General features: G+C 46.7%; 1 protein-coding gene across 1 annotated transcript in view; it reads right to left on the bottom strand.

The window, feature by feature from the left end:
- Positions 1-972: 972 nt before the first annotated feature.
- The window catches only part of LOC139265804 (vigilin-like), an 85,622-nt gene continuing 59,471 nt past the window's right edge, over positions 973-27,123 (bottom strand). The window contains exons 19-28 of the mRNA XM_070883246.1: positions 25,971-26,189; positions 23,234-23,372; positions 20,696-20,835; positions 20,244-20,348; positions 14,434-14,568; positions 12,917-13,060; positions 7,611-7,790; positions 6,147-6,263; positions 5,291-5,419; positions 973-4,252 (exon numbers count right to left, since the gene is read on the bottom strand). Coding sequence (XP_070739347.1) covers positions 4,163-4,252; positions 5,291-5,419; positions 6,147-6,263; positions 7,611-7,790; positions 12,917-13,060; positions 14,434-14,568; positions 20,244-20,348; positions 20,696-20,835; positions 23,234-23,372; positions 25,971-26,189 — 1,398 coding nt within the window. The 3' untranslated portion in view covers positions 973-4,162. The remainder of the gene's footprint in view (positions 4,253-5,290; positions 5,420-6,146; positions 6,264-7,610; positions 7,791-12,916; positions 13,061-14,433; positions 14,569-20,243; positions 20,349-20,695; positions 20,836-23,233; positions 23,373-25,970; positions 26,190-27,123) is intronic.

Raw genomic sequence — 27,123 nt, 5'->3', positions numbered from 1 at the left:
TCAAAGTTTCAATGTGACGGGAGCGGCCTTTAGATTTACAGCAAAAGTTGACCACTTCAGTGGGATTACGTGAACGAACCAGGAGAGTACCCAAGAGTGGAAAGATAACTATTGGTGAATTTGGCTATCCCAAAGTCAGGAATGGTTGGGATCTTCCAAAAGGAAAAAGTAAGCTGCAGGAGTGTCCTGGGGAATAGAGTGTGCTGGATACAAGTATTTAATAATAAGTCCAAGATGATAAACAAGTTGGATGTTGAACACCATAGGAGTACTAGTGATTAAAATAGCAATAGCTCCAACCCTGCTTGCTGTCCTGGAGAGAGGGGCAATTAAATGGATGGACCAGGTTTTGAGAAAGCAAATTTCAGAGTAAAAGAAGAACACATTGAGAATGATACCGTAGCATAAATATTTAGCAAGAATTTATATATAAACTTTTTAAAGCGTGTACAAATGAGATGTATCCCATGTTAGCATAAATACTGAAAGTCAGACCTAAATGGTTAAGACTAAACACAACAACGGTCATAGTATTGAAATAAATCACATGCTGGCCAAATATTTTTGTTGGGTAAGGGAATCAAGGGGTATGGAACAATGGTGGGTAAATGGAGTTGAGGTACAGATCAGCCATAATCTAATTCGCAGAATGGGCTCAAGGGGCTGAATGGCCTACACTGGTTTCTATGTTGTGGCTATTGCAATAGTAGAACCAACCTCAATCTATCCTAGTGGTTATTACAAGCTCAAAAATGACAAATACTACATTACCCATATATTGCTTAGTAACTGCTCTACCCAATGTTTTGTTGCTAAAACACAGTCTACATTGGTGGATATCCTTCATTCTATCCATGTCAACTGCCAAGACCTCACAAGCAAACTGGATGAATGATAATTTCACACACATTGTAGTGGCTAGTCTTTACACAGGCTTCACACAAAAAAAAACACAGCTGAATAGTCCAGAAACACTAGTTATTCAATTTTTTATTTTGGATTTATAAAATTCCAGTGTCATCCATATCTCCTGTACATTTGCATATCTCCATTCAGAGTTAAGGCCAATGGGTCTTACATGGAAACTGCTTGTTCTTTGTATTGCATCAACATGGAAGACTTGAACAGGTGTGAGCAGTGAAAACAGGCCTGTTTCTCAAATCCTTCATTAACTATAATATCAACAGGGCAGGGTCAATAGCAGACAAGAAAAATGGCATTGGAACATTGACGGTTTGAACAAAAGGACAAATAAAAAGGACATGGTACCTAAAGCTTGAACATTGACTTTGAAAGTAAGCTGAACCTATATTGTGCTATCAGGCTGGCAACACTGGCTGAGCCGTGCTCCGCTGGAAAATGTGGTACCAAATATGCACTCTGGTGACCTTGGTACATTATTTCCACTTTGCCCTCTACATTAGGGGAAAGTCAGCCTTCAGCTAGCATTCCCAGCCTGTGCCAGGGAAGGGAATTGCACACTGAAGCCCTGAGAAGATTAGCAAGTTGTTTCAAAAGAAAAGCCATTTTTTTTAACCCCAGGAAATCAAATTATTATTAAACAGAGATCTACAAATGTTGTTTAAATCTGCAAGGTGCAAACTCCACAGGTGTGCAAGTACACAAGTGTAGGCCCACCTCAGGTTTAAAGTGCCAGCAAAGAGACCATCATGACTAAGAAAGATAGCCAGGTTCTGAGAGAGGCAGTATGTCCCTACACACGAAGGGGCCATTAATCTAACAGTTACTCATTCAGAAACCACTTCAATACTGCTACGTCTTCAGGCAAATTGTAGGAAAACAGCCTGATATTGGCCATCAACCGGATCAGAGCCTAATCAAAACAGTTTTATTTTTGGGGGGAGGGGGGGAGGCAGTAATGGGTACAAGGGGAAAAAAAGGCTGAATTTTTTCTTCTGGTTTACATGTGTGACAGGAATGCTCAACAAACTAGGCAACTTTCAATTGATTAGAAATCAATTCAGTACCAGTATTCAGCAAGATTAAAAAGATAGGTTCCCTCCAAAATCAGAACCAGCTAAGGTTAAGAATTGAGAAAAATTCACAGCAGCGTGACTGGGTTTTCCATTGGGTCAACAGAAACCACACTGAAAAATGACTTGGAAACAAAAGTCTGAAAATAAAATGGCTTCAACTCTCTGGGCTGCAGGTCCTGAGGCAAAAGTCTCTTTCATTGTGAAGGGAGACTGCGGGGAACCAGTGACAACAGGGAGAAGTTAAAATCAAAAGAGATTACCTCATTTCCAATACCTTAGTGTTTTTGTTAATTTTTTTTTTCTTTAGATTTCAGCAAGTTCAGTTTCTCAAACCATCCAACCTTAAAAGATGACTATCTCATTCCAACCGCCCCCCCACCCCCACCCCGCCCTCACCACTCCCCGCCCCATAAGGGCCCAGTCACTGGGAGTGGCATTACTGATGGTGGGAGAGACCCAAGCTATAAAAGGAGATGCACTTCCTTTCCACAGGCCATGCAGTCTGCTCTCCAATCCCCACCCCTGTCCTGTACCCAAACTTTGGTACTTTTACTGTGCGAGAGGGTTGGCCAAGCTGTGCATGGATTAACTAAGTGCAGGCTTCATTAGGAGTTTACAGGCCTGACAGTCTTGGCCCAGAATCTGTAGTGTTGACGGGGGGATTGCACAGCTCCCCCCCCTTCTTACGGTTCGACTTGCGCAGTCCTCACCTGCGTGAGATAACAAATCCCACTTTAGGACGGGAGAGATTCCTTTTCCCCTTTAAGATACTGTTTACATCAAAATACAAGTAGGCGGTGTATATTCTACATTCTGACATCAGAATGTGCATTCTATAATTTAGCCTCTCCCAAGCTCTTTGATATTGAAAGTCAATATGTATGTGAGATATGTATAATATATACACATGCACAAAACTCTGATAATTTAGTGCCTTTTCTGTACACGGAAATTGTTCAGAAACACTAAATAAAGCCAAGGGTAAACAAACATATGTCATTCTAATTTGTCTTGGGTTTTCTCAACGGAACCAAAATTTCTTATTAAAAGAAAATCTGCATTATGAAAGATAAGTTTAAGAAGAAATAAACCTACCACTTCAGGGGTCTTTGCAATAGGAGCAGGCTGCATTTTTGAGGCCTCACCCTTCATGATAGCTCATCAGTCACTGCCCTGGCTTTGTGCCGTTTACAAACAGCAAGTCAGCCAATGAGTCTTTGGCTGTGGGACAATTTAAGAGAATCCATTTGGCTTATTTTTGCATGTTTTTAATCCCCTCAGCACTCATCTGCTGTTGGCTCTGTTATGATAAGTAGAGCTCCATCTACACTCTGTGCTTAGGGGTCTGTTCAGGGCCTCATTTTTGGACAAAGCGATATCACTGTGTGCACAATGGCCTATCCCCGAGGATGGGAGGAAGCAACAAAGGGGCCATGAACGTTGAGCGACCCTGGAACAAAGGCCTACCACAGGGTCTACTTGATCGGGAGGAACGTGGCCAATTTAGGATTCAGGTTTTAATTTAAATGTGGTCAGTCTACTACTTCAGTTTTGTGTGCAGTGGTTTAGCTGGGATTGCCGATCGGATTCACAGCCATGTTCCAAGCACAGGTGTCAAAATGGGCATAGAGCTCTATGGCAACTGGCAGCTGAAGGGTTAAAGTGATTGCACTCTACCAGGAAAACTGCAAAGGCAGGCAAAAGGATGCTGACTCCAGGGGCAATCAGGAGACCACAACCCAACCCAGTCTTTGCTTCAAACCCCTGCAAATGTCGATTCGACTCTGAAATAAACGGCGAACCAAGTTGTGTCTAGCGTGGAGTCTGGATAAACGTTGCATTTTGGGCCGCTGCATGTGAAACAGGTTAGCAATCAAGTCAGCGCAGGGCTGTTTTCAAATAGAGTTGTGTTTGTCAGGGTATATGGAATGCCATGGGGGTTTAGAGCGCGCGATTGCGTGGCTATAAATGAGGCTCACACGTGTGACCTTCAATCACGGCGTTTGTGTTTTTGGAAACGATTGTGACACAGGAAGTAGTTTTTGCTATGCTAATTATTTGCCAGGCTGCTGAATTGGAATCAAACAGGAAGCACATCTTGGCAGCCCAGCAGTATGGGGGAGGTGGGGGGGGGGGAGGCGGGGATAGAGCGAGCTTCTTCCAGCTCAGAACCTCTTCGGTCCCCATGGTGAAGTCTTTGGAGCGACCGGAGCACCAAAACTCGGGAAATCTTCGGAACTACTCATATCCGGAGCCTGGGGAGATTAAGAATTCAAGTTACTTAGCAACTCAAAAAGAAAATAAATGACACAGAATTTCCCCAAAATAAATCAAAGCACAGACGTGATTATATTCCAATTATAAACTGAAGATTTAAAAAATTCAACGCTGGTTCAAAAGAGGTCCCTTCATTTTCAAAACTGGAGAGATTTTTACACTCTCTGAAAATCTAGCCCCTGGTTTCAAAGCTGGCCAAGTTGGAGATGGAGGCTAAGGATTTTGAAGGCGCACCCAACGAGTCGGTGGATATTGCATGGGCCATAAACACACGCCTAGAGGGTCTCAAGTTTAAAAAAAATACACGGTAAATCTGAGCCAAAAAGGCACTTTGAACATGACAACTGACCAACCTCCATGGCAGGGAAAGCAGGAAGAAAATCACTCAAGCTCGCGCTGCAGATTGCGACATCTGCTCCCAGTGAGCGTGTGGAAATCGATGCTGAGCTCGTCACCCTACAGATGAGCACCGCTCTAAGGTGCCAGGTACTTGCGTGAAGAATGGGCAGGTGGACACGATAGTCGTGAGCCACAGACTCCTGTGCAACAGGTCAACACAAGCCACCGCATTCAGGAGAGGAGGAAGAAAATTGCAAGAGAGCGAAAAAATATGAAACGTTGAGTGCTTGGCAGAAACTGGGCTGGATAGCAATCCAATAATCCTTCTGTTGCCTCAACTAATTTTCACGTTCGGACTTAAATAACTCAATTGTTGAAAACTAGCAAATAGGTTTTCTTTAAATAAAATGTTCTTTCCCCATCCTCTGGGTCCCTTAGTCCTCATAATGCCCCATTTCTTGGTTGGCGAAGACAAGCTGCATCTTGATCTACTTACCTGCAAGAGCTGCCTTGGGGCCAAGATTGCCGCTATGTATATACTGAAATGGAAATTATATTCATGTATCCCAGTAACCCTACATGGACTGCCGGGACACGCAAGCTCAAAAGAGGAAAAGCCCTCTGCATGCCTGTGTGCTCGCAGCTAAACGAGACGGGTGAGTGTGATGGTTCCTTACCTTCTCTGTGCTGCTAGTCCATGGAGCATCCCTCACCACAAAGCCCTTGGAGGAGGCTTTCGGTTCATCCATGCGCGATGCTGGCTTCATGTACGCCTGCATTGCCTCATTCTCAACAACATCTGACATCTGAGGGAAGAGAGAGCATTTTGCACATGAGCGGAAAGCTACCCGGGACTTTCAATGGTGAAACCCCACACTCAAAAACCCACAGTCAAACAGTAACAGCTGTCTTTTATTGGAGGTCAAATCTTTGTCCTTCTGAAGTTTTGAGTTTGCTGTCCAATTCAACACATTTACAGCTTGTAACGTTTACTTACATTCCTTATAAAAAAGGCCATACAAATAATTAGGTGAACTGACTGCTTCATCCAGCTGATTCTGGCTCTCCCCACTGCAGCGATGGATGATTTAATGAGACTGTTTGCCACTTGAATTGTACACTGCCTGGCATCAGGTTCAGTAGGATCGTGCAACTCTAGTTTACTCATCAAACAGCAACATCTTGCATTTATATAGCACCTTTAATGTAGTAAAACGTTCCAAGGTGCTTCAAAGGAGCGTTATTAAACAAAATTTGACACTGAGCCACATAAGGAGATATTAGGAACCGGAACCAAAAGGTTGGTCAAAGCGGTAGGTTTTAAGGGGGAAAGGAAGGAGAGGTTTAGGGAGGGAATTCCAGAGCTTGGGCTGAGACAGCTGAAGGCACGCCCCCCAATGGTGGGGTTATGAAAATCAGAGATGCACAAGAGGCCAGAGTTAGAGGAGCACAGATTCCCTGAATGAAGGTCTATTGCTGACTGGAGTGTACTGCTCCGTGCTGACTGAGCAGCAACACACAATTGGTACTTACATATTCCTCCTCCAGGTTCAGGAGATGGTCGATAGCCTCATCCACATTCTCAGGCAGACCAGTCACAGTGACACGGTCCAGATCCTCTGCCCCAGACTGAGGGAAACGGATGTCAACCTGCAGCCCAACAAAAGACAAATTGTGTGAACTTCCTGTATTCAGAAAGTACCTGTGAGGATACCAGGTAAGATCAGAGTGAGGTGCATTACTACTCAAGTTAGAGAGACAGAAGTCGGAAAACCATTTATTTACAGTACGCCTTTCGGAGAGTTAAACAGATCGAGGTTTGGCTTCCAGCTCTCTAGTGATGATGCTTCAGGAGTGTGTATCTATGCCATTAAATCCCTCTCTTTCTTCCCATGATTGGCAAAACTCCTGATCCCTACAAGACACCTCTCTTCTCCTCTCCCAACTTCAATTTAGGGTCTATGCCTAACATGCTACCTGCTTGCTAGGCAACACTCCTCAACAGAAAGAGCCTTGGCATGGTGTGTGATAATCCTACCCTGTCTCACTGCAGATCAGAAACAGGTACAGCAATGACAAGCTAGTAATCAGCAGTCAGCCTGAACAGACCAGGCTTGGATAATTGAGGTGGAGTTTCTGGCTGTCATACTCAGTGTATAATGATGATTAACTGCACCATCAGCTCACTGCCCCTTTAATCATGCTCTTGTAGGGATATGTCTTTGCTTTCCCATTTTACACTCCTGTTGGTGAACAATCTGTGTGCAGGCTTGATAATCTTGCATGAAAAACTTTTGATAACTATCCACTTGTCCTTCTCACGTACACAGTACTGACTCCCTTTAATCTCACAACAAGGGCTACCCATCATCATAATTATTTGCATCACTCACCTGCATCTCCATTTTCTCTCCTCTTCTGAAGGAACTGACTCATATGATCATATGGAAAATGACAGGAAAAGACTGTCCCTGCTATATTTGTTGTGAAACCTCATACACCACATCACCCAGTCACACTCGGCGATCCCCCAGTCCCTAATCCCACCCCATGATCCCCCCAGTCACACTCCGCGATCCCCCAGTCTCCAGTTACACTCTGCGACACTCCCAGTCACACTCCGCGATCACTCAGGCTCGAGTCACACATTGCAGGTGTGAAGCTTTGATGCTGGATCCTTAGCCAAGTTCCCATGTTTCATGCGTGACCCTTGACAGGAAGTGCCTGGATGGTATCTGATCATAACAATGGAATATGGGGCTATCACAGCTCAGTCTGATCCAGCCTTCATCCACATGAGTGTACTATCCAGCACCAGTCACTGGATGATGATCAGAAGCAGGAACCATCGCTCCCCAAGTCCAGGGGAGTTGCAGACAGTGCTTTTTTTCTTCAGAATACTCCCCTTTCTTTATTTGCCCTCAGCGTAAGGTTGATTTTGCCTCAATGTAGAATCGTGTGTAATCACTCGATGTAGAATGCAGCAGGCCAGCTCACCTTGAAGTCCTCCATGATCTTGCGGATGGCTTTCCCACGGGCACCAATAATACGGGCGTGGACTCTGTGATTAAGAGTAATGTCCTCCGATACCATCTCCTCCAGCTCAGACACAATCTTCATGATGGCTTCCTTGGCAGTTTCTGTATTTTTCTCATACCCAGTGATACTTATCTGATCCTAAAACAAGCAGAAGTTAGCAATAAATTGACCACATCAGTGCACCATAGCATGGCACAATGTCTCCATTGTCTAGCACGGCCACTGACATGTCATCACCTTTCAACACAAACATTACCACAACAAGGTGTCCTCACTCCAGTCAGCAGTGAGTCGCAGAGTCCACCTTCCCCATAATGTGGGCTCACCATGCCCCTCCAACATGGACTTCAATGTTACATAGCAGTAAAAGCACAGAAACAGGCCATTCGGCCAAACTGGTCTCTGCCGGTGTTTATGCTTCACACGAGTCTCCTCCCACCCTATTTTATCTCACGGTATAAGCACATCCTTCTATTCCTTTCTCCCTTATGTATTTCTATAGATGCCCCTCCACCACAAGGGACACTAGATGTCCTTCGTGATGCAGGTACCTGCTGCCATTATTTAAATAAGAGACACAGAGGCCTATACCTAAACTGCGCTGTGGGTCAGAGGAGAGGGGCCTACAACCCAAACTGTGCGGGGGGGGGTCAGAAGGGAGGGGTCCGTACACAAACTGTGCCGGGGTCAGAGGGGAAAGGGGCCCATACACAACTGTGCCGGGGTCAGAAGAGATGGGGGCATACCGAAACTGTGCCGGGGTCTGTACCCAAACTGTGCCAGGGGTCAGAGGGAGTCAGTACTGACTCCCCAACCTGGGAGGAAAAGAAAACAAAGTGTGACGGCACAGCAAGAGGTTCGGGGATGTCGGAGTGGCCGATAATGAGAATGGATACAGAAGGATTGTAAATGTGGCAGAGGGATGGAAATAGGGAATCATGGGAAAATAGCTAAAGAAATGTCAAGATGCAGACAACTGCAGAATCGACAGAAAAAAAAGGGGTTACCAAGAGTTGAGGTTGAGGTTAAACACGGGTCATGAGAAAGACGCAAGGCAGCACAAAGAAAGAAAGCAATCCTAGATAGGAGGAGAAAAGTAATGGCTTTTACTGATAAGGAGGAAGGGAAACTAATTGAGTTCTTTACTGATAAGGGAAGACAGTGTAGCGAAGCTATAACTAACCTGACCCTGACACCAGCCCTAATTGGGAGACTTTCTTGCCTGCCATTGGACGTACTCGGGGGGGGGGAGGGAGGCAGAAAGGGATTGGATAGGCCAAGTGCTAATCAAATGTGTTCTGTTTTGAAAATGTATAACTGTTGTTGTGTCGCGCTGAAGAGGTTTGTCCAGAGGAAGGTAAACAGGCTCTGATTGAGAGTGTCCCTTTGTCTTGACAAGTCCCGGCCGGAGAATCTTCAATAAAGGTCCTTTACAGAAAAGGCAAGGTGTTCGCGTCAGTGTATTCGCTGAAACAGATTGAGGGAAAAAGAATCCGTATTAACAATAAAGGCCAGCTGGTGCAGCTGCAGCAGGGAGAGAAGGCAAAAAAACAGCGGAAAGAAATCAAAAGGTGACGTCACAGCCAAGGGGGTAAGTGATTAGTGAGTAGTTTTTTCTTTTTCTTTTCTTTATCAGTAAGTAATCTTTAACATTATTGTTGTCAAATTAAGTTAATCTAGGGGTTAAGTCGTGGCAGGATAGCTCGGACACGTGTTATGCTCCTCCTGTACTATGTGGGAAGTCAGGGACGCTTCCAATGTCACTGAAGACTACATGTGCGGGAAGTGTATCCGACTGCAGCTCCCGACAGACTGCATTGCAGCACTGGAGCTGCGGGTGGATTCACTCTGGAGCTGAGAATGACGTGAATAGCACATTTAGTGAGTTGGTCTTACCGCAGGTAAAGGTTACACAGCCAAATAGGGGATGGGTGACCAATAGGAAGAGCAGTGGAAGGAAGGTAGTGCAGGGGTCCCCTGCAGTCTTCCCCCTGCAAAACAGATACACCGCTTTGGGTACTGTTGAGGGGAATGACTCATCAGGGGAGAGCAGCAGCCGCCAAGTCCATGGCACCGTGGCTGGCTCTGCTGCACAGGAGGGCAGGAAAAAGAGTAGGAGAGCTATAGTGCTAGGGGATTCTATTGTAAGGAGAATAGATAGTCGTTTCTGCGGCCACAACCGAGACTCCAGGATGGTATGTTGCCTCCCTGTGTGCGAGGGTCAAGGATGTCTCGGAGCGGGTGCAGGACATTTTGAAGGGGGAGGGTAAACGGTCAGTTGTCGTGGTGCATATAGGTAAAAAACGGGATGAGGTCCTACAAGACGAATTTAGGGAGCTAGGAGCTAAATTAAAAAGTAGGACCTCAAAAGTAGTACTCTCAGGATTGCTACCAGTGATACATGCTAAGTCAGAGTAGGAATCGCAGATGAATACGTGGCTTGAGGAGTGGTGCAGAAGGGAGGGATTCAAATTCCTGGGACATTGGAACCGGTTCTGGGGGAGGTGGGACCAGTACAACGGACGGTCTGCACCTGGGCAGGATCAGAACCAATGTCCTAGGGGGAGTGTTTGCTAGTGCTGTTGGGGAAGGGTTAAACTAATATGGCAGGGGGATGGGAACCTATGCAGGGAGACAGAGGGAAGTAGAATGGGGGCAGAAGCAAAAGATAGAAAGAAGAAAAGTAAAAGTGGAGGGCAGAGAAACCCAAGGCGAAAAGCAAAAAGGGCCACATTAAAGCAAAATCCTAAAGGGGCGAAGGGTGTTAAAAATACAAGCCTGAAGGCTCTGTGCCTCAATGCGAGGAGTATTCGGAACAAGGTGGACGAATTAACTGCGCAGTTAGCAGTTAACAGATATGATGTAATTGGCATCACAGAGACATGGCTCCAGGGTGACCTAGGCTGGGAACTCAACATCCAGGGGTATTCCAACATTTAGGAAGGATAGACAGAAAGGAAAAGGAATTGGGGTGGCGTTGCTGGTTAAAGAGGAAATTAATGCAATAGTAAGGAAGGACATTAGCTTGGATGATGTGGAATCTGTATGGGTGGAGCTATGGAATACCAAAGGGCAGAAAACGCTAGTGGGAGTTGTGTACAGACCACCAAACAGTAGTAATGAGGATGGGGACAGCATCAAACAAGAAATTAGGGATGCGTGCAATAAAGGTACAGCAGTTATCATGGGCGACTTTAATCTACATATTGATTGGGCTAACCAAACTGGTAGCAATGCGGTGGAGGAGGATTTCCTGGAGTTTATTAGGGATGGTTTTCTTGACCAATATGTCGAGGAACCAACTAGAGAGTTGGCCATCCTAGACTGGATGATGTGTAATGAGAAAGTACTAATTAACAATCTTGTTGTGCAAAGCCCCTTGGGGAAGAGTGACCATAATATGGTAGAATTCTTTATTAAGATGGAGAGTGACACAGTTAATTCAGAGACTAGGGTCCTGAACTTGGGGAAAGGTAACTTCGATGATATGAGACGTGAATTGGCTAGAATAGACTGGCGAGTGATAGTGTTAAATCCAAGGACGAGGTATATAAATTGGCCAATTAAAGCAGCAAACCTGAGGACTGGGAGAATTTTGTAATACAGCAGAGGACAAAGGGTTTAATTAGGAGGGGGGAAATAGAGTATGAGAGGAAGCTGGCTGGGAACATTAAAACTGACTGTAAAAGCTTCTATAGATGTGAAGAGAAAAAGATTAGTGAAAACAAACGTAGGTCCCTTGAAGTCAGATTCAGATGAATTTATAATGGGGAACAAAGAAATGGCGGACCAGTTAAATAAATACTTTGGTTCTGTTTTCACGAAGGAAGACACAAATAACCTTCCGGAAATACTAGGGGACCGAGGGTCTAGTGAAAAAGAGGAACTGAAGAATATTCTTATAAAGCGGGAAATTGTGTTAGGGAAATTGATGGGATTGAAGGCCGATAAATCCCCGGGGCCTGATAGTACTTAAGGAAGTGGTGTAAAAATAGTGGATGCATTGGTGATCATTTTCCAACAGTCTATTGACTTTGGATCAGTTCCTATGGACTGGAAGGTAGCTAATGTAACACCATTGTTTAAAAAAGGAGGGAGAGAGAAAACTGACGTGGATAGAGAACTGGTTGGCAGACAGGAAGCAGAGAGTTGGGATAAACGGGTCCTTTTCAGAATGGCAGGCAGTGACTAGTGGAGTGCCGCAGGGCTCACTGCTGGGACCCCAGCTCTTTACAATATACATTAATGATTTAGATGAAGGAATTGCGTGTAATATCCAAGTTTGCAGGTGACACTAAGCTGGGTGGCGGTGTGAGCTGTGAGGAGGATGCTAAAAGACTGCAGGGTGACTTGGACAGGTTAGGTGAGTGGGCAAATGCATGGCAGATGCAGTATAATGTAGATAAATGTGAGGTTATCCACTTTGGGGGCAAAAACACAAAGGCAGAATATTATCTGAATGGCGTCAGATTAGAAAAGGGGGAGGTGCAATGAGACCTGGGTGTCATGGTTCATCAGTCACTGAAAGTTGGCATGCATGTACAGCAGGCGGTGAAGGCGGCAAATGGTATGTTGGTCTTCATAGCTAGGGGATTTGAGTATAGGAGCAGGGAGATCTTACTGCAGTTGTAGAGGGCCTTGGTGAGGCCTCACCTGGAATATTGTGTTCAGTTTTGGTCTCCTAATCTGAGGAAGGACGTTCTTGCTATTGAGGGAGTGCAGCGAAGGTTCACCAGATTGATTCCTGGGATGGCAGGACTGACATATGAGGAGAGACTGGATCAACTGGGCCTTTATTCACTGGAGTTTAGAAGGATGAGAGGGGATCTCATAGAAACGTATAAGATTCTGACGGGACTGGACAGGTTAGATGCAGGAAGAATGTTCCCGATGTTGGGGAAGTCCAGAACCAGGGGGCACAGTCTAAGGATAAGGGGTAGGCCATTTAGGACTGAGATGAGGAGAAACTTCTTCACTCAGAGTTGTTAACCTGTGGAATTCCCTGCCGCAGAGAGTTGTTGATGCCAGTTCATTAGATATATTCAAGAGGAAGTTAGATATGGCCCTTATGGCTAAAGAGATCAAGGGGTATGGAGAGAAAGCAGGAAAGGGGTACGGAGGTGAATGACCAGCCACGATCTTATTGAATGGCGATGCAAGCTCGAAGGGCCGAATGGCCTACTCCTGCACCTATTTTCTATGTTTCTATGAAAGGGGCCCATACACAAACTGTGCCGTGGTTCAGAGGGGAAAGGGGCCCATACCTGATTTTCATCATTCTTGTCAGGGAATTGCACGTTGACATCGTGATCGATGCGAATCTGAGTAATAACCGCACCCTTCCTGCCGATGATCTTCGGGTGATAGCGAGGATCCACGGCGATTGTCAACTTGAAGCTTCTCAGAGTCTGTGGGGGAACAAGTCGATCCACTTAGCTGGACAACTCTATACAGTGCCATATCTTGCTCACAATTTTAAATTGTTTTCTGCTCCAGCTATCAGAATGACTTCAAACCCACTCCCACAGACATAACTCGACCAAAATCAGAGCCGAGCCCAGCTCCCACCAGTCTCTGTTCATTATTAGCAATTCAAAAAGCAGCTGACCTTTTGTTTGAGAAAGTATGCACACACTACTGAACATCAGAGGTGGCGATGTTCATCAATTCACCGATGACACTGTGATCAAATCCTCAGCAATCACAACACTGCTTCAGACTTTCATTGGACACAATGGCTTGAACAATAACACACCTCAATCAGAGATCACATGGCAATGACATCACGATAATTAGCAGTGGGTATCTCAGAATCTTGAACCCCAGTACTCACCGAATCAGAGCTTCTAGAAGGGATAACAAACGGCAGGAAAGTAAATACTTCAAACCCAGAATCACAAGAAACTGTGTCTTAACTCCATCTACCCATCTTAGTTCCATAATCCTTGATACTCGTATCTAAAAAATTTATCAATCTCAGTTTTGAAATGTTCAATTCATTCCCAGCACCAACAGTTTTTTGGGAGGAGTTTTCCAGATTTCCACTACCCTTTGTGTGAAGAATTGCTTCCTGACATGACCCCGAATGACCTAGCTTTAATTGTAAGGGTGTGCCTGCCCTCTTGTTCTGGACGCCGACACCAGAGGAAATAGTTTCTCTCTATCTAACCTATCAGATCCTTGCATTATCCTAAACATCTCAATGACATCACCCCATAATCTTCTGTACTTAAGGGAACACAAACCTAGTCTAAGCAACTTGTCCTCATAATTTAACCCTTCTGCAGTTACTATAATCCAAGCATTCTGCATTTTATGAAATCATTTTCACGGTTTATCTTCTTCCTGCCTCTCCGAATATAACTGAGCCCCATATTACAGAACTGTAAGACACCACTCACTGCAAGCCATGCCAGGGTATCTGGGTTACATGAGGGCACTGGGCTGGCCTGAGCAATGGTATCCCTTAGTGTCAGCTGTGGCTCAGTGGGCAGCACTCTCGCCTCTGAGTCAGTGGGTTGTGGGTTCAAGTCCCACCCCAGAGACTTGAGCTCAAAAATCTAGGCAGATGCTACAGTACAGTGCTGAGGGAGTGCTGCACTGTCAAAGGTGCCGTCTTTTTCAGATCAGCCATGATCTTATTGAATGGCGGGGCAGGCTCAAGGGGCCAAATGGCCTACTCCTGCTCCTATTTCTTATGTAACTCTGAGGTGTCTGCGCACATAGTAGATGCTCTGAGTTCCGATGCCTTGTAGGTGCTGTTTGGCAACTGTTTGCTTACCCGGTCCTCCTGCTCCATCTGCAGCTCCTTGACCCGCTCATTCAGGCCCTCCCGAGCTCGGTTCAGGTGAGAAGCCAGCCCAGTGATTTTAATGGTGTCAGATTGCTCCTCAGGAGGGGGGACAGCAATGTTCACCTAAATTTTAAAAAAACGAGTAGTTAGCAAGACTGTATGACAATGGAGAGGATGGTGTTCACGAGATGGGAGATCCCAGTCTGTCTCACACACAATGTAATCTGTGATGTGAAACGGAAAGGAAAGTTAACGGAGCACATTTACGAATCAAAGTCCAGTGAAACCTGGTCCAACTGACACTCGCAAATGGACAACCATAAAATAAGGACACTGCACAACAGTCCCAAATATTTGACATTAGAAAAGATGCAAGAGGCACTACACTCGCAAGTTATGGACTACGGACAGCTTTCAATATAAAAAGCACTATTTACTGAGTGTATCTTACACCATACAACACAGGCCCTGGTAAAGTTTTTCACGAGTGATGTCACTGGTGCCTAATTATAAGGAGCTGATTACAATTAAGTTTCCCGTGGCTAATGACCATGAAATGTAAGGCATATGTTTCAAGTCAATTTCAGGAACGATTTGAGAAAATGGCTGCTAATGAGCGTAATGAGCTATCCCTGGACTAAAAAAAAATCAAACTCATTAATCATGCACAAGCGAGGCTGCCCAAGTCCGGGAGGTGGCAAAAACTTTCTCATGTGGTAAAAATCAAGAGTTCTGCATCCTAGATTACCTCCATGAAAATTAAAGCACCATTTAATAAGAGATTTGTTTGCAGGAGTGTATGACTATTTACCAGGTAAAATTTATCAACTGATGATTATGTCATCATCATCATAGGCAGTCTTGCTTCCACTCTAAAAGTGAGTTCTCAGGCGACTGTACAGTCCAACGCGGGAATTACAGTCTCCGTCACAGGTGGGACAGACAGTGATTGAAGGAAAGGGTGGGTGGGGAGCCTGGTTTGCTGCGCGCTCCTTCCGCTGTCTGCGCTCGATTTCCGCATGTTCTCGGTGACGAGACTCGAGGTGCTCAGCGCCCTCCCGGATGCTCTTCCTCCATTTAGGGCAGTCTTTGGCCAGGGATTCCCAGGTGTCGATGGGGATGTTGCATTTTATCAAAGAGGCTTTGCGGGTGTCCTCGAAACGTTTCCTTTGCCCACCTGGGGCTTGTTTGCCGTGTCGGAGCTCCGAGTAGAGCGCTTGCTTTGGGAGTCTCGTGTCGGGCATGCGGACAATGTGGCCCGCCCAACGGAGCTGATCAAGTGTGGTCAGTGCTTCGATGCAGGGGATGTTGACCTGATCGAGAACACTGACGTTGGTGCGTCTGTCCTCCCAGTGGATTTGCAGGATCTTGCGGAGGCAGCCGTTGGTGGTACTTCTCCAGCGATTTGAGATGTCTGCTGTATATAGTCCAAGTCTCTTGAGCCCTATAGGAGGGCGGGTATCACTACTGCCCTGTAGACCATAAGCTTAGTGCCAGATTTGAGGTACTGGTCTTCAAACACTCTCTTCCTCAGGCAACCGAAGGCTGCACTGGCACATTGGAGGTGGTGTTGGACCTCGTCATCGATGTCTGCCCTTGCTGATAGTAGGCTCCCGAGGAATGGAAAATGGTCCACATTGTCCAAGGCTGCGCCATGGATTTTGATGACTGGAGGCCAGTGCTGTGTGGCGGGGTCAGGCTGGTTGAGGACCTTCGTCTTACAGATGTTTAGTGTAAGGCCCATGCTTTCATCTGCTTCGATGAAGGTGTTGACGATGGCTTGGAGTTCGGCTTCTGAGTGTGCGCAGACGCAAGCATCGTCCGCGTACTGTAGTTCGATGTCAGAGGATGGGACGACCTTGGATCTAGCCTGGAGGCGGCGAAGGTTGAACAGGTTCCATTGGTTCTATAGTTTAGTTCCACTCCAGCAGGGAGCTTGTTGAGAGTGAGATGAAGCATTGCAGCAAGGAAGATCGAGAAAGGTGTTGGTGCGATGACACAGCCCTGCTTGACCCCGGTCCGGACATGGATTGGGTCTGTCGTGGATCCGTTGGGTCAGGATCACGGCTTGCAGGTCATCGTGAAGTAGGCAAAGGATGGTGACTTTTGGGGCAGCAGAAATGGAGGAGGAAGTTCCATAGTCCCTCACGGTTGATAGTGTCAAAGGCCTTTGTGAGGTCAAAGAAGGCCATGTACAAGGATTGGTGCTGTTTCCTGCATTTTTCTTAGTTGTCTGTTGTACCCCTTAGTGGACAGAATCCACACTGCGACTGTGGAAGGAGCTCTTCAGCCACAGGGAGAAGATAGTTGAGGAGGATTCTTGCGATGACTTTCCTAGTGGCCGACAGCAGGGAGATTCCTCTGTAGTTACCTCAGTCGGACTTGTCCCCTTTTTTGAAGATGATCACGATTACAGCATCTCTGAGATCTCCCGGCATGCTCTCCTCCTTCCAGATAAGAGAAATGAGGTCATGCATTCATGCCAATCGTGCTTCACCACCATACTTCAGTGCCTCAGCGGGGATTCCATCCGCTCCTGTTCCTTGTTGTTCTTGAGTTGATGGATGGCCTATTCTACCTCGTGCAGGGCTGGGGTTTTGCTGAGATGGTGGCGGGTAGCATGCTGCAGGATGGAGTCAAGGGCACTCGCGTCGAAGACAGAGTCTTGATTAATGAGATCTTCGAAGTGCTCCTTCCAGCTGATACTGACTGCCTCTCTGTCCTTGATGAGTGTCTCCCCGTTCTTGGCCAGCAATGGGGTGGGGCTTTGTGCCGTAGGTGATCTTGACTGTGCTGAAGAATCCTCGCACGTCATGGTTGTCGGCCAGCTGCTGGATCTCCTGTGCTTTCTCCACCCACCATCTATTCTTTAGGTCGCGGGTTTTTGTTGGACCTCGACCTTCAGCCGCCTGTAGAGATGCTTTGCTGCTCCTGAATTGGGTTGCTGCTTTAAGTTCAGAAAAGCCTTGCGCTTGTGGCTTATTAGCTCCTGGATCTCCTGGTCATTCTCGTCAAACCAGTCCTGGTGTTTCCTGGTTGAGTGACCAAGTGTCTCTTCGCAGGCGCTGGTTATGGAGGCCTGGAGGGCAGACCAGGCGCTGTGGGCACTCTGCGTCTCGGGGTCATTGAGGTTCGCCAGGTTGGCAGTGAGGCACTGGCTGTATAGGGCTTTCTTAAATGGGTCTTTGAGTATCCCAGTGTTGATTTTTCTGCAGCATTGTTTCTGTTGCCGTCGTTGTTTTGGGCTATGTTGATGCTGATGACGGAGCGGATTAGGCGCTGGTCCATCCAGCAGTCGTCGGCTGCTGTCATGGCGCGGGTGATGCGCACGTCCTTGCGGTCCCTCGCTCAGATGATGCCAGTGCTTGGAGCGAGGGTGTTGCCATGATGCCTTGTACTTATCCCTTTGACGGAACAAGGTGTTGGTACGTACAGGCTGGCTAAAACCACGGACAGTGTAATGACCATTTGGAAAATACAGACACCTGTAAAAAAAGACATCAGATGCCAGTCCCCCAGGTCAGGGGTTCTCAACCGGGGGTCCCTAGGAGTCTGCCATAAATAACCTCCGGGATTAAAAAAGAATATACAGTCCCGCAAAGTTGGGATCGAGTTGCGTAAACTGGCAGCTCTGGCCCCAGACCTCCGTTTCCCCCATCCTGAATGTCTGTGCGATGAGCCTAGGCCCCCACTCGCTGTGAAGGGAAAGAGGCAGCAGCCGATGAGCGCAGATCCCCCAGCTCGAGCTCTCTGTCCTCTGCTCTCCTCTCGACAGGTCCCGCTGCACAGGTTCCGTCACCCACTTGTCCCAACGACACTCTGTGTGGGTTGTTGATCTCCCTCCTCCCCCTCCCCCACCCCCACTGGTCTAATTGGAGCAAGTTGCTCTCTTACTTTCATCCCTCGCTCCCTGACTCCTCTCACTGCCATACGTTCCCCCAGCAGCAGCTGGAGCCCATTCAGTTCAAGTATCCCCCGGCTATTGGAATCTTCAGTTGTGTTACAAGGGGTCAGTGGAATTTTCATAACACTGGAGGGGGGGGGCGGTCTCAGAAGCAAAAAGGCCCCAGGTGTCTGCAATTCACAGGTTTTACTGATCTTAATTTGAAATAAAAGTTATTAAAACTGATAGCACCAGTAGGAAGTCCTGAAAGTCTCCCGCCTTAACCGCTCTGGTGACGCAGGCCATCAGAAGGGACTGCATGCATCCCGAGTGGCTGCATTAAATACATATGAAGATGTGAAAAGAAGGGCGAGCAAAGGCTATCAGGCTCATCGAGCCCAGCCTATCCAAGCAATGGTACAATCATGCTCAACACTTACAAATCCCACAACCAAACAACCACCTGCGAACGGCAAACCTGCAACCAGTTCAGGAAAAGCCAGGGGAAATCCGTCTTTGATTCTCCAAGACAATCAAGCAAGGCTCCAGTACACCACTATAGCCCATGACACATCAATCACAGCTAACCCTCTACAAATGGAAATGTCTTCTTCTCTCCAGTCCCCTTTAAAAGGGCCATGGTGGCTCTTTACCCACCTCACGTCTCAGTCATCTGTTCGAGAGAGCGAGACTCTGTAAAGACATTCTTGCTGGCATCAACCCAACTGCTTGCCTACGCCTTTTATGTAAATGTCTTCTAGTCCCACCATACCTACACAATCCAAAAGAAGCCACTCATCAGACTACAGGTTTTGAAATGGAGAGAGATGACTCAAGCACTGGTATCCCCATTCAGCCTGCATGCCTCCGAAGTAAACAGTCCTCTTTATCCCATCCTCATCACCAAGAACTCCCAGGAGAAGTAACTCAGAGGGGCCAGGGAGCTGATCCAGAGCTGCTTAAAGCCAGGGAGATAAACACCATCAGCTCAATCCTCTTAATGGGATATTTTAGCTTTATCTGTAGCAGGTATGGAAGCCAGGCAGGGCTCTGCTCATTACCTCGACAGGGGTGTGATGTGTTGGGTGATCCGGAGCCTATGTTGTCACATGTCCCCCCACACCCAGAGTCCATTTCTGAGGGAGTGACCGGTGCAGCATCATTATAAAATCCACCACTTCACCTGACTTAGAGATTTGGGCCCAGCTTCACCAAGGCATCAATTTCCTAACTGTATAAAATCTGAAAATAAAATTAATATACATTTTCTTTTAAAAGAACAGCAGCTATGGGGCAGTGAAGGGGTATCACAACTGGTCTCGTGACCTCAGACTGGGGAAGAAGGGAAAAACAGTCAAGATTCGTGTTCCACATTACTATTCAATGACCCCCTTCCAGTAACATGTGTGTTGGGAGATAGGAGAAAGTACGTATGACAGCAGGTCAAGAGGAGACCCAACATAAGGTAGCAAAATTAGCAAAGGGTTTGGAAAAGCTTTTTCCAATGGTTGGGGAGTTGCTAACGAGAGGGCGTATGATTGGAGGGAGAGATTAGCTGATTCTTAAAAAATAAAACAAGAGAGTCTGAAATGCCCTGCCAGAAACAGCGATGGATGCAAAATCCATAATAACTTTTAAACAGGAAAGGGATTAAATATTTGAAAAACTAAACGGTATGGGCACTCGGCAGTCCAATGGGACTTGGTGGACAGTTCCCTTAGAGCGGGCGCAGGCTAGATGGGTCAAACAGCTCCTTTCTGTATAAAATTGTATGGTTTTAGGACAGGGCAAGTTTAACTATCTTTGAGATGTTCATTGTGGGGTCACCAATGATTTCAGACTGAAAGAGAGGGATGGTCAGCTGAATGAAGTAGCTTCAGTCTACCAGTTACAGATTAGCGCAGCACGTTTTTACCTCATACTCCTCCATCATCTTGCGTATACCACTTCCCTTCTGACCAATGATGTAACGGTGCAGGTCGAAGGGCACCTCTACTTCTATTGTAACAGGAACCAGCGCCTGCAAGAACACAAGAAAGTATCACAATGAGAAAGAGCCTTTGTCCCAGAGTCCAGAGCTAGAATTTACTGTTGGTGATAACAACAGAAGAAACCTGGCTTTCCTGTAACCATAAACCGTTAAACGCCTCAGGGAAACTAGCGCTAAAAAACAGAAACCAAACAGAAACAGAAGAGAATCAGTTGAATTATTTTCTTTAAAAGTTTGTCATGTTATGTTTTTTTTTTTAATTATTACAGCCCCTGTCACAATCTGTTATATTATTTCACCCTCCTATTTGTTTGACGATTAGACCTCTAGATGTACTCTCAGCTTCTCTCCCCCTATTGAAGCAGTTTAGAACGTACCAGCAAAGCTTCTCTGGCTGACTCGCACCGCTCCTTCCGCCCAGAAATGATAATGATGTCATTTTTCCGGGGCACAGAGGGATCACCCTCCTTAACTTCTCCATTGGTCTCTCCATTCTCATGGACCTGCTGCTCGGGTGCTGTGAAAAATAGAACACATCTGACCCAATGCATTTTATTCCAGTGCATGGCTAGTCTGCCTGTGACTCCTGCTGCACTTTACAGACCCCACTAATTTAGACTGCTAACTGCATTTGGCTGCCTCCACATCAGAAGGACGAAAAATGACAACTGGGAAGATGGGAGTCAAAAATCATCAAAATAATACAGGCGATCAAACAAACAGCGACAACAGGACTGTGTTTCTCCAAGAGTCTCGTCTCAAAATACTGAACAACAAATTATATTTACACAGCACTTGAACGTCCCAAGACACTTCACAGGAGCGTAATCAGACAAACATTTACACTGAGCCAAAGAAGGAGACATTGGGACAGGAGACCGAAAGCTTGTTCAAAGAAGCAGGCTTAAAGGAGAAACGGTGGAGAGGTTTAGGGAGTGAATTCCAGAGCTCAAGGCCTAGATGGCCGAAGGCATGGCAGCCAATGGCCGGCCGAAGGAAGTGGGGGATGCACAAGGGGTCAGAGTTGGAGGGACGCAGAATCCTCAGAGGATTGTAGAGATAGGGAGGGGTGAGGCCATAGAAACATAGAAAATAGGTGCAGGAAAATAGGCCATTCGGCCCTTCGAGCCTGCACCGCCATTCAATAAGATCATGGCTGATCATGCACTTCAGTACCCCATTCCTGCTTTCTCTCCATACCCCTTGATCCCTTTAGTCGTAAGGGCCACATCTAACTCTCTTTTGAATATATCTAATGAACTGGCCTCAACAACTTTGTGGTAGAGAATTCCACAAGTTCACAACTCATGGAGGGATCTGAACCCAAGGATGAGAATTTTAAAAGTGAGGTGTTGGTGAACTGCAAGCCAATGTAGGTCAGCGAGCGCAGGGGTGACGGGTCAACGGGACTTGGTGTGCATTAGGATACGGGCAGCAGATTTTTGGATGAGCTTGAGTTTGTAGAGGGTGAAGGCCAGTCAGGAGAGCATTACAATAGTCGTCTGGAGGTAACAAGAGCATGAGTGAGGGTCTCAGCAGCAGGTGGGCTGCAGCAGGGGCAGAGATGCGCGATGTTAGAGATGGAAATGATGGAGACACTATAAAAGGGAATCCTGCCTCCCCAATCAGGACCACTCACCAGGAAGAGGGCCCCATTTGATCTTGATTCGATCACGGTTTATTCCTCCAAGATGGTGATATCCAGATCCAAGCTCTGCACTGAAAACCCAAATGGCTCCTCCGAGATGATGTGTCTCTGAATCACAGCCAACTAACCGTTCAAGAATCGTTTTTTTCTAGAGGTGCAATGCATTTGCCTCTAATTCCCGTAAATTAGCTTGTCTGAGGACCTTGTAGACTTTAGATTCCGGGCGATGCAATTACAGTGCCAGCTGTGGCTCAGTGGGCAGCACTCTCGCCTCTAAGTCAGAAACTTGAGCACATAAATCTAGGCTGATACTCTAGTGCAGTGCTGAGGGAGTGCTGCACTGTCGGGGGTGCCGTCTTTTGGATGAGACGTTAAACCGAGGCTCCGTCTGCTCTCTCAGGTGGACGTAAAAGATCCCATGGCACTTTTTCGAAGAAGAGCAGGGGAGTTATCCCTGGTGTCCTGGCCCAATATTTATCCCTTAACCAACATAACAAAAACAGATTATCTGGTCATTATTACATTGATGTTTGTGGGAACTTGCTGTGCGCAAATTGGCTGCTGCGTTCCCCACATTACAACAGTGAATACACTCCAAAAGTACTTAATTGGCTGTAAAGTGCTTTGAGACGTCCGGTGGTCCTGAAAGGCACTATATAAATGCAAGCCTTTCTTTTTCTAATTCAATGGCATCTCCCACTGAGATAATGTAAGTTCTGCCTCCTGCTGTGCAGGAGCAGGTAATTGTCCATCAATGTCATGTGATAAGATAGGTTAGTGGAAATGCAAGCCACAGGATTAAAGGGATAATATTTTCACCGCGACTAAGAGAACATTAATCAGCAAATGTGTCAAATTTGATTTACTGATTATGGGGCAGGTACTTGTGACACTATTACAGATTGCCTTAATTTTTTTCCACAATATATCTTTTTTTTCCAGTGGCATTTTGTAGGAGAGTCCATTGCTAATAACAGCATTTCCTTTTCACCGTACAACAGTTCAACCTACGGGGAAGCTAGGTAGTACAGAATAGGTAGTAAAGCAATAGAAGGAACTATTAGTAGGGCGAGATGAAGTAAGGTGGGAGGAGGCTCGTGTAGAGCATGAAGACCGGCATAGACCTGTTGGGCCGAATGGCCTGTTTCTGTGCTACAAAATTCTATGCAACTTAAATGTAGGTGATCGGCAAATACTTTGCTGACTAAGATGAAGTATGGAATGCAGCAATTATCAGTGTTGAGAGGTCGGAATGCAGAAGCTGTACCTGGAGTCTCCTCACGCTCGGGGAATTTGATCTGTACGTTGTGGTCCTTGGTGATCTGTTGCACTTTCAAACCTTTGGCTCCCATCACCATCCGGTGGAACTTCTGCTGAATTACGCACTCGATGGTCACCTGAGCTTCCTGTTTCAAAGCAGAAATACTAATCAGCCTCAATACAATATACCGCAGCCTTTACACACACGTGCAAGGAGACGCCTTAGAGCATCAAAGGGAAGGGATAATATGACAGAGCACGGGTAAACAGGCAGGTAACGGAGAGGCTGGGACGGGGGACCAAAGGGTCAAATAGCGGAATTTTGGGGAGATTTTTGGAAACAACAAATGGGGTGAAGTTTAACCTTTACGTTGGGCGTAAAACAGGCGGCAGCAAGTCGATCCTCTACCGACCATTATATGCCGTGGTAAAAGTGAACATTCATTTCAGGGTGGAGGGAATTGCACAGGGAATTCCAGAATGCAGGAGTGTGGTGGGGGGTGGTCGGGCTGAGCTGGGAGGGCGGGGGTCGGGCTGGGCGGCAGGCCCTTCACTTGGGGGAGATACTGAAGAATTGCCAGCATCCCTGGAACTGAACCATCGCATGGGTTAACATGGTCGGGAGGGGAAGGCAGGAACACATTCCCTCACAACATTCACTCAAAGAGGGACTAGTACAAAGATGAAAGAATTGTATTTAAAGGCAGCATCACATCACAACACTTGCATGTCTTTACCAGGATCTCAAACACGAGGTCAGACAAATCCAGCATTAAGCTATTGGTATGCTACCACAGGAAAGTCTCACCAGTCACTTTAAGCTGTGAGATTCAGGCTCAGACACTACAGCACTTTGCAATCCCACCTGGTATGGTCGGTATCACTTAACTCATTCCTGTGTGAGCAGGCGTAGCCAATCGAGTAGATGCAACATCCTCACTTTTACCTCGGTGATGAAATTGCCCTGAAACTGGCGGCCACAGGTCGGTGTGGAATGGCCGCCGAGTCTCCACTGAGGGGCCCTTCCTCAGGTTTGGAGCAATGCCTGGGACCACTCCGCCCGTTTTCCCGCTGTGGCGTACACGCACCGATCCCTTACCAACTGGCGGGGACCCTGTCCCGAAATTGCCCCATGGGAGCGGTCCCGTCGCTGGTCGGTGCCCCTATAGCTTTTGCTGTCTGTTTTGCTCTCTGTGGCATGGCGATGTGGCCGCCCTTAAAGGAGAGGTGGCGCTGCCATCGACCCCATGTTATTTTTTTTTGACGGCTCACTGCCAGGTCAGGATGACAATTATGCCCGCGGTTTTGGCCAAGCTTACGTGCCAGGCCGCTAACCCGGCCAAAACCAGTGGCCCAGTGTTTGCCACTAAAGTGGCTGCAGAGTTCGCAGCGGCCCTCCCCTTTAACTGAAGGGGAGAGACATTATGACGTGCCAGCGCGATAACTGACAGCCTTGGTTACTCCGTCCCACCTCCGCTTCCACCCCGCCCCGCTGGTGACGGCCACTCTGTCCCACCCCCAGTTCCGCCTCGCTAGTTACGGCCACTCCGCTCCGCCCCCGCTTCCGTCCTACTAATGACGGCCACCACGCCCTGCCTCCACTTCTGCCATGCATTGGGGCGCCCAGGACACAGCAAAAACAGTAGGTGCGCCTCATTTCCGGCAGTGGGCAATTTCGGCCCCATCCTCTCTTCCCACTCCTGTGACCCCAAACAGGTGAAACAGCAATTTACTTGTACTGCTTGCAATTTAGTATAGTGTATTCGCTGCCCATGATGCAGCCTCCTTTACATTGGAGAGACCAAACACAGATTGGGTGGCCGCTTTGTGGGACATGCATTTCCGTTCAGTCCACAAGCTTGACCCTGAGCTTCCGGTTGCCTGTCATTTTAATTCTTTGCCCCACTCCCACCTCTCTGTATTCGTCCTCTTGCATTGTTCCAATCGAGCTCAACGCAAGCTCAAGGAACAGCATCTCACCTTTCGATCAGGCACTTTACAGCCTTCCAGACTCAACATCAAGTTCAACAATTTCTGAGCATAACCACCGTTCCTATTTTTTTGGACAGGAGCTGTCGGTAATTATTCTGCTGTTGCCATATACACCTCCTCTGGGCCCACCTTTTGTTCCTTTACTTGTCCCATTACCATCCCTTTTGCATCACCCCACCGTCCCTTTTATCATTTAATCTCTCCTGCCTTCCACCCTATCACTGACTGTCCTTTTTGTTCTTTCCTCCCCTCCCCCTTTCCCTGCCCCTGCACTTGCTTAAAACCGGTTACATCTCAAACCTTTTCCCGTTCTGACGAAGGGTCACACACCCAAAACGTTAACGCTATTTCTCTCTCCACAAATGCTGCCTGACCTGCTGAGTCTTTCCAGCATTTTCTGTTTTATACCCAATATAGTTATATCTCGAGGGTATACTGGAATACAAAGTAAAGTTAACCTTATTGGATCAAACCTAATAAAAATAAGAGTGAATTATTTGGGTGACAACATATTTGTCGAGGTAACTGAGCTGAACAGGATATAAAATGTCCTGTATTTTAAAATTGGATCAGAATAATTTATTGCTCGTTTTCAAAAATGAGCATATGTGTCGTATGATGGAGTTGGTCAGAGAACAACTTGAATCAAATCCAACTCATGGTATTCAGACCGTATTAATGGGATTTTATCACTACTGCCAGGGCAAGCGATTCGAGATGTAAATAAAAGATAATATTGAACTCCCCCATACCAGATCCTCGACGATCTCCTGCATGCGTTTCTTGGCAGCCTCCACGCAATCTTTGGCACCTTTCAGTGTCACCTTGTCGCTCTGAGTTCCGGTACGGGGAAAGCTGACCATCACGCCGCCATATTCATCCGCAATGTCCCGTAAAACCTGCCCGCGGCGTATCACAAAGTATCGGTGGTGCTTGGGGTCAACGGTCATCGCGTCCTCTATAACATTGTCCTGCATAGGAAGAGAAAGAAATCAGAGTGCAGTGAAGAATCGTCTCCCCTCATGCAACGTTCCCTTAAAGCTACGCGGCCGGGCAGCGCTCTGGAGCACCCACGCTCCAGCGTTTAAATGGGACAAACCGCACAAGCACGGTATTTTGAATGGGCCACAAACCCAACAAAAAAATTAAAGGGAACACACTGCTCTCATGATCTACATAGAATCATAGAATGGTTACAGCACAGGAGGCCATTCGGCCCGTGCCGGCTCTCTGCAACAGCACTTCAGCCAGTCCTACTCCCCCACCCTTTCCCCATAGCCCTGCAAAATGTTTTTACTTCAGGTACTTATCCAATTCCCTTTTGAAAGTCACAATTGAATCTGCCTCCACCACCCTTTCAGGCAGTGCATTCCAGATCCTAATCACTCGCTGCGTAAAAATGTTTTCCCTCATGTCGCCTTTGATTCTTCTGCCAATCACCTTAAATAGAAACATAGACAATAGGAGCAGTAGTAGGCCATTCGGTGCTTCGAGTCTGCACAAAAATCTGTGTCCTCTGGTTCTCGACCCTGTGGGAACAGATTTTCTATCTACTCTGTCCAGACTACTCATGATTTTGAACACCTCGATCAAATCTCCTCTCAACCTTCTCTGCTCGAAGGAGAACAATCGTCTCCAACTTCTCCAGTTTATCCACGTAGGTGAAGTCCCACAACCCTGGAACCATTCTTGTAAATCTTTTCTGTACATCCTTCCTAAAGTGTGGTGCCCAGAATTGGACACAATACTCCAGTTGAGGCCGAACCAGTGTTTCATAAAGGTTCATCATAACTTCCTTGCTTTTGTACTCTACGCCTCTATTTATGAAGCCCAGGATCTCGTGTGCTTTTTTTAATCCGCTTTTTCAACCTACATTTAGAACATAAGAAATAGGAGCAGGAGTAG

The sequence above is a fragment of the Pristiophorus japonicus genome, chromosome 6 (assembly GCF_044704955.1).
Source record: "Pristiophorus japonicus isolate sPriJap1 chromosome 6, sPriJap1.hap1, whole genome shotgun sequence".
Classification (NCBI taxonomy): domain Eukaryota; kingdom Metazoa; phylum Chordata; class Chondrichthyes; family Pristiophoridae; genus Pristiophorus; species Pristiophorus japonicus.
The sequence above is the reverse complement of the archived record's forward strand: the minus strand, read 5'-3'. Positions and strand labels throughout refer to the sequence as shown.